The sequence below is a fragment of the Gracilinanus agilis genome, chromosome 4 (genome assembly GCF_016433145.1).
Source record: "Gracilinanus agilis isolate LMUSP501 chromosome 4, AgileGrace, whole genome shotgun sequence".
Taxonomy (NCBI): domain Eukaryota; kingdom Metazoa; phylum Chordata; class Mammalia; order Didelphimorphia; family Didelphidae; genus Gracilinanus; species Gracilinanus agilis.
In genome coordinates this window covers 7,216,692-7,230,277 of record NC_058133.1, presented here as the reverse complement: position 1 = coordinate 7,230,277, position 13,586 = coordinate 7,216,692, and the positions used below count along the sequence as shown (strand labels likewise).

Sequence of the window (13,586 nt, the reverse complement as noted above, 5' to 3'; positions counted from 1 at the left end):
CCCCGGGCTCCCCCCGACTTGCACTCTTTCCCCCCCAGGCCACAGCGATGTCGTCATGGGCTTGGTCTCCGTGAGCTCGGAGGGCCTCTACAAGAAGCTCTGCTTCCTCCAGAACTGTAAGTGCCTCGTGGGGGCTCCCGCCACGCCGGCCGCCTCTCTAGTCCTCTAAGGAGTGGCGGCCTCGAGCGGGACCGGCTCTGGAGCTTTTAGGAGGTTCCCCCACTGGAAATGTCCTGGGCCGAGGACGCCCCGCGTGCTTCCCTCCTTCCTGATGAGACGGAGCCGGGCGCTGGGGCCAGGCCGAGGGCAGAGCCGCCTCCTCGTAGGCCGCTGGACGGCACGTCCTGGGCCACTTGTAGAGAGAAGTGTGCCCAGAGTTCTAGCCGAGGGGCCCCGGGTTCAAGTCTTGCTTCTGCCATTGTGTCTGTGTGACCCTGGGCCGGGCTCCCTCCCCTCGTCGCCTCAGCCCATTCCTAGGACCCCTGCAGAAGCGAGTGGGCCCAGAGCCCCGCACAGTGTCTGTGCTGCTGTCCTTTCACCTACTGAGGCCCACCTTCCCACTCGTGCGCAGCCCCGGACCCCTCCTCTGGCTCCCCTCCAGTGGAGGCTCCTCCTGTGTGGGGGCCTTTGCCCTTCTCGGACTCGAGTCCCATGGCGGGGGGTTCCCTTTCTTTCTCTTAGGCCCGAGCTGGGGTTTCATATAGAGGGGAGAGACCAGAAGAAATAGAACAAGGGGGCCACTAGGCAGCTCATGCATGGAGAGCCAGGCGGAGAGAGGGAAGGTCCTGGATTAGAATCTGGCCTCAAGACCCTCTCTGACCGGGTGACCCTGGGCCAGTCACCCAACCCCCATGGCCTAGCCCTTCCCACTCTTTTGCCTTGAAACCAACACTCAGGAGAGATTCAAAGAAGGAAGAGAAGGGCTTTCTGAAAAAAGAACAGGACATCCTCTGGGAAATGACATCCCCAAATTCCCCCCTCCCCCCCCGTGGGGGAGCGAAGGCTGGTTCTGGCCCAAAGAATGGCAGCTCAGACCCTTCCTATCAAGGCACGAAGGTGCTCATTCAAGGATGTCCCGGAGAGTGTAGCCAGGATGAGGGAGAAGCCAGAGCAGGGCCTTCATGGTCTAGTTTGAGGATGGGTTGGGGCACCCTCTTCCCTTCCCAGCATCCTCCATCCTCCCTCTGAGGATTCCCCTAGGGGCGAGCCAGGGGACGGGGCAGGGAAGGCGGCCCGCTCTCTCCCACATCCTCTTCGATGTCACTTGTCTGGCCATTCGAGGTTGTTTGGGCACTTGGGGGTCCTTCCTCAGGCTTGGACACTGATTGCAGAGGATAAAGTCAGAACATCCTCCCCTCCTCCCGCCATTGCAAACTCTTATCAGCTGGGAGTAGCTGGGAAAGCCCAGGGGGACAGAGACCAAAAAGCGGAAAACCTGAAAGTACCATCAGAGAAAAAGGATCTCAAAGCCTTTATAAGATTTAAACTACCCTTTAGCACCGCCAACCCACATCATCCCACCACCATGAATGCTATTTTCTCCCTCATTGAATTATTCAGTTTTTCATTTCATTGCATGAGCAGGAGCCCAGGCCGACGGAGGTTCACCAGGATCTTGCAAGCTTGGTCCCTTCCCTCAGTCCTGTCCTTCCCTCAGTCCCTTCCCTTGGACTCTTCCCTCCTTCCCTTCCATTGGTACCTTCCCCAGATCCTTTCCTTAGGTGCCTTCCCTTGGTTTTTCCCTTCCCTCCGTCCTTTCCCTCTCTCCCTTCCCTTGATCCCTTCCCTCTCTCCTTTCCCTTGATCCCTTCCTTCAGTCCTTCCCTCAGTACTTCCTTCCATTGGTCCCTTCAATAGATCCCTTTCCTTGGTCTCTTCCCTCTTTCCTTTCCCTCAGTTCCTTCCCTTGATCCCTTGCCTCAGTCCCTTCCCTAGAATCCTTCCCTTCCCTCTTTCCTTTCCCTCAGTCCTTCCCTATATCCCTTCCCTGGGTCTTTCCCTTCCCTCAGTCCCTTCCCTTGATCTCTTCCCTCAGTACTTCCCTTCCCTTGGTCCCTTCCCGCTTTCCTTTCCCTCAGTTCCTTCCCTTGATCCCTTCCTTCTGTCCTTTGGTCCTTCCCTTCCCTCTGTCTTTCCCTTCCCTCTTTCCTTTCCCTTAATTCCTTCCCTTGATCCCTTCCCTTGGTCCTTTCCCTTGGTCCTTCTCTTCCCTGGGTCTTTCCCATCCCTTTTTCCCTTCCCTCAGTCCCTTCCTTGATCTCTTCCCTTAGTACTTCCCTTCCCTAGATCCCTTCCCTTGTTCCCTTCCCTCTTTCCTTTCCCTCAGTTCCTTCCCTTGATTCCTTCCCTCAGTCCCTTCGCTAGAATCCTTCCCTTCCCTCAGTCCTTCCCTTCCCTCTGTCTTTCCCTTCCCTCTTTCCTTTCCCTCAGTTCCTTCCCTTGATCCCTTCCCTTAGTATTTCCCTTCTATTGGTCCCTTCAATAGATCCCTTTCCTTGGTCTCTTCCCCTAGGTCCTTCCCTTCCCTCTTTCCTTTCCCTCAGTCCCTTCCCTTGATCCCTTCCCTGGGTCCATTCCTTTCCCTTAGTCCCTTCCCTCTGTCTTTCCCTTCCCTCTTTCCCTTCCATCAGTCCTTTTCCTCCTTCCCTTCCCTCAGTCCCTTCCAGTAAATCCCTTCCATTGGTCCTTTCCCTAGGTCCTTCCCTTCCCTTTTTCCTTTCCCTCAGTCCCTTCCCTTGATCCCTTCCATCAGTACCCTCCCTTGGTCCTCCCCTCAGTCTTCCCTTCCCTCATCCCTTCCCTTTGCCCCCTCCCTCAGTCTTTCCCTTCCCTCAGTCCTTCCCTTGATACCTTCCCTCAGTCCCTTCCCTAGATCCCTTTCCTTGGTCCCTTCCCCAAGGTCCTTCCCTTCCCTCTTTCCTGTCCCTCAGTCCCTTTCCCTTGGTCCCTTCCCTCGGTCCTTCCCTTTCCTCAGTCCTTCCCTTCCCTGGGTCTTTCCATTCCCTCTTTCCCTTCCCTTGATCCCTTCCCTCAGTACTTCCCTTCCATTGGTCCCTTCACTAGATCCCTTTCCTTGGTCCCTTCCCTAGGTCCTTCCCTTCCCTCTTTCCTTTCCCTCAGTCCCTTCCCTTGATCCCTTCCCTAAGTCCCTTCCCTTGGTCCTCTCCCTCAGTCCTTCCCTTCCCTCAGTCCCTTGTCTAGATCCCTTCCCTTGGTGCTTTCCCTTGGTCCTTCACTTCCCTCTTTCCCTTCCCTTGATCTGTTCCCTCAGTACTTCCCTTCCATTGGTCCCTTCCCTATATACCTTCCCATGGTCCCTTCCCTAGGTCCATCCCTTCCCTTGGTCCCTTCCCTCTTTCCTTTCCCTCAGTCCCTTCCCTTGATCCCTTTTCTTGGTCATTCCTTGCCCTCAGTACTTCCCTCAGTCCCTTCCCTCAGTTACTTCCCTTCCCTTGGTCCTTCCCTGCCCTCAGTCCCTTCCCTTCACTCTTTCCCCTCCCTTAGTCACTTCCCTTGGTCCCTTCCCTCAGTACATCCCTTCCATTGGTCCCTTCCCTAGATCTCTTTCCTTGGTCCCTTCCTTAGGTCCTTCCCTTCCCTCTTTCCTTTTCCTCAGTCCCTTCCCTTGGTCCTTCCCTTAGTCCTTCCCTTCACTCATCCCTTCCCTTTGTCCCCCACCTCAGTTCTTCCCTTCCCTCAGTCTTTCCCTTCCCTCTTTCCCTTCCCTCAGTCCTTCCCTTTGTCCCCTCCCTCAGTCCGTCCCTTCCCTCAGTCCTTCCCTTCCATTGGTCCCTTCAATAGATCCCTTTTTTCCTTGGTCCCTTCCCCTAGGTCCTTCCCTTCCCTCTTTCCTTTCCCTCAGTCTCTTCCCTTGATCCCTTCCCTCAGTCCCTTCCCTTCACTCAACCCTTCCCTTTGTCCCCTCCCTCAGTCCTTCCCTTGATCCCTTCCCTCAGTACTTCCCTTCCATTGGGCCCTTCAATAGATCCCTTTCCTTGATCCCTTCCCTTAGGTCCTTCCCTTCCCTCTTTCCTTTTCCTCAGTCCCTTCCCTTGATCCCTTCCCTCAATCCCTTCCCTTGGTCCTGCCCTTAGTCCTTCCCTTCACTCATCCCTTCCCTTTGTCCCCTCCCTCAGTCCTTCCCTTCCCTCAGTCCTTCCCTTGATCCCTTCCCTCAGTACTCCCCTTCCATTGGGCCCTTCAATAGATCCCTTTCCTTGGTCCCTTCCCCTAGATCCTTCCCTTCCCTTGATCCCTTCTCTAGTTCCCTTCCCTTGGTCCCTTCCCTAGATCCCTTCCCTTGGTCCTTCCCTTTCCTCAGTCTTTCCATTCCCTCAGTCCCTTCCCTTGATCCCTTCTCTCAGTACTTCCCTTCCATTGGTCCCTTCAATAGATCCCTTTCCTTGGTCCCTTCCCTAGGTCCTTCCCTTCCCTCTTTCCTTTTCCTCAGTCTCTTCCCTTGATCCCTTCCCTCAGTCCCTTCCCTTGGTCCTTCCCTTAGTCCTTCCCTTCACTCATCCCTTCCCTTTGTCCCCTCCCTCAGTCCTTCCCTTCCCTCAGTTTTTCCCTTCCCTCTTTCCCTTCCCTCAGTCCTTCCCTTGATACCTTCCCTCAGTACTTCCCTTCCATTGGGCCCTTCAATGGATCCCTTTCCTTGGTCCCTTCCCCTAGGTCCTTCCCTTCCCTCTTTCCTTTTCCTCAGTCCTTTCCCTTGGTCCTTCCCTTAGTCCTTCCCTTCACTCATCCCTTCCCTTTGTCCCCTCCCTCAGTCCTTCACTTCCCATCCCTCTTTCCTTTCCCTCAGTCCCTTCCCTTGATCCCTTCCCTCAGTACTTCCCTTCCATTGGTCCCTTCAGTAGATCCCTTTCCTTGGTCCCTTCCCTAGGTCCTTCCCTTCCCTCTTTCCTTTCCCTCAGTCCCTTCCCTTGATCCCTGGGTCCATTCCTTTACCTCAGTCCCATCCCTTGGTCCCTTCCCTTTGTCTTTCCCTTCCCTCAGTCCCTTCCCTTCCATTGGTCCCTTCAATAGATCCCTTTCCTTGGTCCCTTCCCTAGGTCCTTCCCTTCCCTCTTTCCTTTCCCTCAGTCCCTTCCCTTGATCCCTGGGTCCATTCCTTTACCTCAGTCCCATCCCTTGGTCCCTTCCCTTTGTCTTTCCCTTCCCTCAGTCCCTTCCCTTCCATTGGTCCCTTCACTAGATCTCTTTCCTTGGTCCCTTCCCTAGGTCCTTCCCTTCCCTCTTTCCTTTCCCTCAGCCCCTTCCCTTGATCCCTTCCTTTGGTCTTTCCTTCCCTCGGTCTTTCCCTTTCCTCAGTCCCTTCCCTTGATTCCTTCCCTCAGTACTTACTTCCTTTCCATTGGTCCCTTTAATAGATCCCTTTCCTTTGTCCCTTCCCTAAGTCCTTTCCTTACCTCTTTCCTTTCCCTCAGTCCCTTCCTTTGGTCCCCTCCCTCAGTCCTTCCCTTCCCTCAGTCCCTTCCCTTCACTTTTTCCCTTCCCTCACTTCCTTCCCTAGATCCCTTCCCTCAGTACTTCCCTTCCATTTGGCCCTTCCCTAGGTCCCTTCCCTTGGACTTTCCCTTCCTTTGGTCCCTTCCCTCTTTTCCTTTCCCTCAGTCCCTTCCCTCAGTACTTCCCTTCCATTGGTCCCTTCACTAGATCCCTTTCCTTGGCCCCTCCCCTAGGTCCTTCCCTTCCCTCTTTCCTTTCCCTCAGTCCCTTCCCTTGATCCCTTCCCTTGGTCCTTCCCTTCCCTCAGTCTTTCCCGTCCCTCTTTTCCTTCCTTTGATCCCTTCCCTCAGTACTTCCCTTCCCTCTTTCCCTTCCCTCTTTTCCTTCCCTCAGTCCCTTCCCTTGATCCCTTCCTTTAGTACTTCCCTTCCATTGGTCCCTTCCCTAGATCCCTTCCCTTTGTCTTTCCATTCCCTCAATCCATTCCCCTTATCCCTTCCCTCAGTACTTCCCTTCCCTACATCCCTTCCCTTGGTGCCTTCCCTCAGTCTTTCCCTTTCCTCTCTTTCCCTTCCCTTGATCCCTTCCTTCAGTCATTCTCTTCCCTCTCTCCTTTCCTTTTGTCCATTACCTTGGTATTCCATCCTTTACTTCCCTCAGTCCTTCCTTCCCTCCCTCCCTCCCTCGCTCGCTCCCTTCCCCGACGTTCATCCTCGCTCTCTCGGTCTTGCAGCGCTCGGAGCCGTTCCCTCTCCTTTCGACTGTTATCTCTGCCTTCGTGGTCTGAAAACCCTGCAGATCCGAATGAAGCAGCACTTTGAAAATGGCCTGGCAGTGGCCAAGTTCCTGGAGGCGCATCCTCTGGTGGAGAAGGTCCTCTACCCAGGTGAGTCGTCGGAGATCCGGGCCCTCCTTGTCATCTCTGATCCATCCAGACAGAAGCGAGGACGTCCCCGTCTTCACTGGGCTTTCGGTCACAGGAGGAGGTGGGCAGCCGCTGCTGGGACAGGGAGCAGACCTTAGGGTGCTGCTCCCCCTCTTCTAAAGGCAACAATGGTGTTGCTTGGGTCACGTGCCCAAGAACGGGAGCGAGTTTTGCGGGAAGGATGCTGGGAGGTAAAACATGGTGCGGTGGCTGGGCTGGTGGCTTTGTCCTCTGCCCCCCTCACCAGTCACCGTGATGCCCGAGCCCAGGGTCTGGCAGGCACATCTGGGGTAGCCTCTCCTCAGGCTTGGTGCCACCTGGAAGGACAAAGAGAATTTTGATGGGTGAAAGCGTGCGAGAAGCCAGTGAGTGAGAGCTTCTCCGAGCTGGGAGTAAGCGGGGGGCTGCTTGAGCCTTGCATCGGCGGGCAGGAAGACGTTACTGGACCCCTCTGGGCCTTGGTTTCCCCATCTGTAAAATAGGGCCGATCCTCTTGGGGGCCTCAGGGGAGGTTCTCCATGGGGCATCCTTGGCAGGCGTTAAAGCCCGTCTGAAGTCCGGCGTCCTTCATTGAGGTCTTGGGTTCCCTTTTCAATGCTCTTCCGTGGGCTCTTTGCAGGGCTGCCCTCTCATCCTCAGTATGAGCTGGTGAAGCGCCAGTGCACGGGCTGCCCGGGAATGGTCACCTTTTACATCAAGGGGGCGCTCAGGCACGCTGAAGCCTTCCTCAAGAGCCTCAAGGTAAGCCTGCAGGGGCGGGAGGGATCGTCGGGGTCCAGGCAGGGCCCCGGAGAGTCCCCTTTTCTATCCCAGCTTGTCCTTTCCTTTTCCTGGCCCGGAGCCTGCAGGAGAAGTTGGGTTTGCTTTTTTTTTTTTTTTTTTAACTTTTATTAATATTCATTTTTAACATGGTTACATGATTCATGCTCCTACTTTCCCCTTCACCCCCCGCACTCCCCCCACCCATGGCTGATGCACATTTCCACTAGTTTTGTCATGTGTCCTTGATCAAGACCAATTTCCAAATTGTTGGTAGTTGCATTGGTGTGGTAGTTTCGAGTCCACACCCTCAGTCATGTCCACCCCGACCCATGCGTTCAAGCAGTTGTTTTTCTTATATGTTTCCACTCCTGCAGTCCTTCCTCTGAATATGGGTAGCATCTTTACCATAAATCCCTCAGAGCTGTCCTGGGTCATTGCATTGTTGCTAGTACAGGAGCCCATTACATTCGATTTTACCACAGTATATCAGTCTCTGTGTACAATGTTCTTCTGGCTCTGCTCCTTTCGCTCTGCATCAGTTCCTGGAGGTCTTTCCAGTTCGCCTGGAATTCCTCCAGTTCTTTATTCCTTTGAGCATAATAATATTCCATCACCCCCATATACCATAATTTGTTCAGTCATTCCCCAATTGAAGAGCATCCCCTCATTTCCCAGTTTTTTGCCACCACAAAAAGCACAGCTATAAATATTTTTGTACATGTCTGTTTATCTATGATCTCTTTGGGGTACAAACCCAACAATGGTATGGCTGGATGAAAGGGTTGGGTTTGCTTTTTTGATGCACCCTAAAAGCTTTCCCTCTTGCTATTCTCTGCTCTAGATCTTCGCGCTGGCCGAGAGCCTGGGAGGATACGAGAGTCTCGCCGAGCTGCCGTAAGTGGCTTTGGGCACTGCCTGTGACCTGCCCTTTCTAGAGGAAGAAAGAGGGAAAGAGGGGTCGGGGAACACCAGCCAGCAAGATTCGAACTCCAGCTTTTCCTCATTGTAGGGGATCCTAGTTTCAGAGTGGGAAGGGCCTGGAGAAGCCACTTAGTCCAACTCTCCGAATTTTACAGTTGAGTAAACTGAGGCCCAGGTTGGGAATGGATTTCCCAAGCTTGTTCAGGAAGAGCTCCGCCAGGATTCCAAGCCAGGCTGCGTCCCTCTGCAGCCTTTTCTGTCCTCTGCTGCCTCTCAGGAACCTAAAAGAGCTTAACACCCGCTCCTGGGTTCGACCAGAGCTCTTTCCTTGATGCTTTCTGTTGCGTGACGACAATTTTCTGGATAGGGACGTCCCTCGTCCCCGTCTTCCACCTTCTGTGGAGACGAAGGAGCCAGGAAAGGGGCCTGGCCAGCCCTGGGGACTCACGCCTCCGTGTGGAGGAGGAGTGGCGCCTCACTGTTGTTCCTGGGGTTCTGCCTGGCTTTGGGGTCCCTCCCCCCAGCCTCCTCTGAGCGCTTTTCCTGGGCGTCTCGTCCTTTGCTTCCTCTCAGTCCTCTCAGTTCAGATGCTTGGCGGGTCTCGCTTACTTTTCTGGAGGGTGTTTTCAGCGGATTGCCGAGAGTTAAGACATTAAATAAGCATCTTCCCGAGAGTGGTGTGGGGCGAGGCTCTGTGCAGGGGCAGAGACCCTCCTCCTTGCTTAGGAGGATGGGAACCATCTCTCAAAGGCCTGTGATTTCCAGGGTGTGGAGGGAGCGCCGGGGGCCCCAACACGCAGAAGGAAGTGACTTGCCCAGGGTCCCACAGTCACAGTGCCTTTCTATTTCTAGTTGTTGTTTTAATTCACTCACAAAGATGAATGTAGTTTATAATGACTAAATTGAAGGCTGTATTCCATCGGCATCCAGTTTCTGTAGGATCTTTAACAAGCCAAGAACTTGCTGTACTTTTTGTTGTGTTGATTGGTGGAGATCTCCCATTCATTCCCCTTTCTGGGGGCCCTTCTAGATTCAGTGTCTTTTGGGGGGCTTTTCAGTTTCGAGAAAGTGGACTGTGTTGTCTTAATGAACTAGGAATGGATGGGGCAAGAGCTGAGGCTCACAGGTTCAAAGCTACCAGCCGGCCCCTCCTCATCGCACAGAAGAGGATACGGACGTAGATGCTTCCAAATCTAATGTTACTCTTTGGTGAGAGGAATTCGTTCTGTGAATGTGACGAGTTGTTATTGCCAGCGCAACGTTCTGTGAAATGGATTTTCATTGGTAGCTTTTGTTTGCTCCCTTTTGTCCCTTCCCTTCATTCCTCCCAGAAATCCGTCCTGTATAACAGTTTTTTGAGAGAGACACAGACAGAGACGGAGAGGGAGAGGGAGAGACAGAGGAAAGGACAGAGAAGAAGGGAGGGAGGGAGAGACAGAGACAGACAGACAGACAGACAGACAGACAGACAGACACAGCAGAAGGGCAGAGAAGCAGGGAGGGAGAGACAGAGAGAAAGAACACAATTCAGCCCAAGGAATCGGCACGCTGGGGCAGTCTGACGGCCCGTGCCAGGCCCGCGCCCTCTCGGGCCCTCGCCGCTGACTCTTGTTGCAGGCTTTGCTGACTTCCTCCTGCCTTGTTTCCGTCCCCTTTCCACCCCTTGCCTTCTGTCTCACTGGGTGCTGTGCTGGTTCCAAGGCAGAAGAGTGCTCAGGGCTAGGCCGTAGGGGAGAAGTGGCCCAGGTTCACACAGCTAGAAGTGTCTGAGGGCGGGTTTGAACCCAGAGCCTTCCCTCTCCGGGCCCGGCTCTCTGTCCATGCGCTTCTTCGTTTCTCACTGCTCAGGCATGGCCGTCCCCACTCTGCTCAGCCTGCGGCGTGCGAGGAGCCAGAGGGTCTCTGGGGAGGGTCTCTGGGGCACGTCCAGGCCCCTGTCTTGACCCATAAGGCAGGCTGAGGCCCGCACAGCGGTCCCTTGTCCGGGGAGTCCCAGAGCCCGGATGGGGTCCCGGCTGTCCTGCAGGTGCTTGTTCCGCCGCTGCTCCTGGAGCGTCGCACACGGCCGTGAAGGAAAAGACAGGAAGGAGGAAGCCGGGCTGCGCGCTCAGGCCGGGGGGCCTCCCTTCTCGGGCCGGCCTTTGGTCCAGGGCTGGCATTTCTAAGCTGGCTGCAAGGCCGCCTGGCCATAGCAGAGGGCACTCTTCTGCCTCCTCATGAAGCGGGGCAGGAAGGCCCGGCACGATCTGGGGCTCTGGACGGGCTGTAGCCAAGGGCAGACGAGCGTGGCCGACCTTGGACACAGGAAGCCCCTCGGCGCCTGCAGCCCGGAGGAGGGCTGATCCGTGTCCCCGGGGGGCCGGAGCAGGAATTCTGCGTACAGCGAGGATGGGTGGAGGCCGTGAGGGCCCCACGTGAGCGGGCCGCGCTTCTCTCCCTGCCAGGGCCATCATGACGCACGCCTCGGTGCCCAAGGAGGACCGGCAGCTACTGGGCATCAGCGACACTCTGATCCGCCTCTCTGTCGGCTTGGAGGACGTGGAGGACCTGCTGCAGGACATCAGTCAGGCCCTGAATGCCGCTGTAAGTGCCGCCGCCCGCTTCCCTCTTAGATCCCCGGAGGAAGGTAGGAGAGAGCTGGGAGGGCTTCCAGGCGGTCTCGGCCGGTCCCCTCGGCTACCAACCAGTGAGGAAACCGAGGAGCCCCGGCGGGGCATGGCCTCGCCTGGGGAGGAAGCAGCTCCTCGGACCAGAGCCCGGCTTCTCTCCTGAGTCCCGCTGCCTCAGGCGGCCCGAGAGCCGCTTCTTGGGGACTGAACTTCGAGGGGATTCACTGATGAGAAAGAGAAGAGCACAGTGGGGAGGGCGAGTCACGGAGCTGAGCCTCTGACACCCTCCTAAAGGGGGCTAGCATCCATGCAGTACCTGCTTACCAGGGCCGGCTGCCTCCAAAGAGCACCCCGTTTGGTCCCTGTCACAGCCCAGGGAGCGAGGGGCCCCCATTTTACAGATGAAGAAATTGAGGCAGGCCGGGGTCCTACAGGAAGCATTTTCAAGGTGATCTGGGCTGGTGGAAGGGAGCTCCTACACCGGGAGTTCCCACACGGACCAAATGACAGCATTTTCCTTGCTAGGCCGTGAACTTCTCCAGGCTTCAGAGGCTCCTTCAGACTTGAGACTTCTTTGGGGAGTGGGTGAAGCAGATTCAGAAGGGGCAGAGATGGATGAGAGGGATCTGTCTGTCCTTGGCTCCCCAGCGTTTCCTCCAAAGGGGTTCTGGCCTCCCACTTCCTTGGAGACTTTGCGTACGCCTTCTCTTCCCCCTGGTAGAGTGGACACTCCCCGAGGGCCCACTGCGGCCGTGAGAGAGCTGCTGCCCAGGTGTTTGATGACTGAGTAAAGGAGATGATCTCGAGTTCTAGGATAAGAGTGACCAAGACACTCCTGACCTAATCTCCCGAGGACCTCCCTCCCTTATTCCCTCCCTCTTCTCCCTCCCTCCCTCCCTCCCTTAATTCCTCCTTTCTTCCCTTCCTCCCTCTCCTCCCTCTCTCCCTTCTTCCCTCCCTCCTTCTCCTTCCTCCCTCCTTCTCCTTCCTCCCTCCTTCTCCTTCCTCCCTCCCTCCCTTCCTTCCTTCTTCCCTTCCTCCCTCCCTTCTTTCCTCCTTCCCCTCCCTCCTTCTAGTACCTTTTATCCCTTCAGGAGAAATTCTTTGTCATGCTGCATATCTGTGCTTTTGACTATTCAGTGACAGAAAATTCATTTGAGTCTTTCCTTCTTCAGAGACCTCTCATTGGAGAAGGCGAAGCAAAATCGGGGAGTTGAGCTAGGAGGGCCCTTGGAGTCCTTAGTGGAGCCCTTGGGGGACAGTCATGCAGGCAGCAGCGGCCTCTGTGCTGCCTGGGGGCCGGGGCTCCCCCACAGGCACTTTTTAATTCTTTCACTCGATCCTCACAATCATCCCGCCAGGCCGCTGCTGTCGTTGCCCCCATTTTATCAATGAGAAAACTGAAGCCAGGAGTTTGCAGCTTCCCTCCGGTCACCCAGCATCTAAGAGGCTGAGACAGGGCTGGAACCCTGTTCTAGGTCCACCATTCTAGATCCTCCATTCTACGTCCTCCGTTCTAGGTCCTCCATTCTACGTCCTCCATTCTACATCCTCCATTCGATGTCCTCCGTTCTACATCCTTCGTTCTAGGTCTTCCGTTCTAGGTCCTCCATCTATGTCCTCTGTTCTACATCCTCTATTCGACGTCCTCCGTTCTAGGTCCTCCATTCTATGTCCTCTGTTCTACATCCTCCATTCGACGTCCTCCGTTCTAGGTCCTCCATTCTATGTCCTCTGTTCTACGTCCTCCGTTCTAGGTCCTCCATTCGACATCCTCCGTTCTACATCCTCCGTTCTAGGTCCTCCATTCTACGTCCTCCGTTCTAGGTCCTCTGTTCTCTCCACTCTGACTCTGTCCCCCTGGCGCTTCCCCATGAACGGCTCCTGCCTCTGGCCGTGGCCTGCGCTTTTGTGATGTTTGTTTTCTGTCCTTCGTTCTCGCAGCACGCGTAATCTGTGGGCACCGAAGTGCCCTCCTGCGCCCAGAAGGCCGCCATGATGGAGCCTCCTGAAGATGGACCATTGCCAAGATTGCTCCTAATGAGCTTCCAGCGATTCCCTTTTGAAGATTCCCAGGAGAGGTGCCTCGTTGCCTTTGGTACGGTCGGCCGTCGGTCCCTCGTGGCCTTGTTTCCCTTTCTTGTTCTTGCCGAAGGAGGAGGGATCACGAGCTGCCATTTTGCATCTTCCATCCTCTAGAAAATGCCTTTTTATGATGTTTACGCTCTGATGGCGACTTGTTGTCTGCCCCTCACCCCCCTGTCCCCCCAGGGCATGTTCTGCTTGGACCTGGCACCCTGAGCGGCCTGGAGCGGCCCCAGGCTCCCAGCGAATGTGGGGGAGGCCAGAATCTATTTCCTGAAACCACTGTGTGACACCTCCTGGTTGTAAATGGCCTTTTAAAAATTTCCCTTTTCACTTGCTTTGGGCCTTGCTCTGTGCTTTACCGTCTCTATCGGGGGTGACGAATGATCCCTTTTTCTAGGGGGACGTTAAGCTTTCTGTGGTCGCTTCGGCCACCTCTGCCCAGGCGGGCCATTCATGGGGTGAAATTCGCTTTCCTAAACTCAGTCAGGATGACCTTCCGGGCCTCCGTCCTGCCTTCCAGTTGAAGAATTCTCCACGTCAGGAGCAGGGAGCTCGGGGCTTTTATTTTCCCAGAAAGGGCTATTTCATGGGCAGCCGGTGGCTCAGTGGACGGGGCGCCCTGGGATCCAGCCTGCCCTCAGACCCTTCCTACCACCTACCACCTGCCCATGGCAGGTCACTTCCCCTTGGCCTAGCCCTGACCACTCTTCTGCCTTAGAACCGGTACTTCGTAGTGATTCTAAGACAGGCGGCGAGGGTTTAAGTGAGGATCAGCTTCACGCAGGGCCTTCCCTTCTGTGGGGTGGGGACACGTGAGAAGCCACGAGGCC

At 55.5% G+C, this 13,586-nt stretch overlaps 1 protein-coding gene across 1 annotated transcript in view; it reads left to right on the top strand.

Annotated features, from left to right (window-relative positions):
* The window catches only part of CTH (cystathionine gamma-lyase), a 41,900-nt gene extending 28,809 nt beyond the window's left edge, over nt 1-13,091 (top strand). Inside the window, 6 exon segments of the mRNA XM_044674381.1 lie at nt 39-116; nt 6,185-6,337; nt 6,996-7,117; nt 7,980-8,032; nt 10,504-10,642; nt 12,613-13,091. Coding sequence (XP_044530316.1) covers nt 39-116; nt 6,185-6,337; nt 6,996-7,117; nt 7,980-8,032; nt 10,504-10,642; nt 12,613-12,621 — 554 coding nt within the window. The 3' untranslated portion in view covers nt 12,622-13,091.
* Nucleotides 13,092-13,586: the final 495 nt, after the last annotated feature.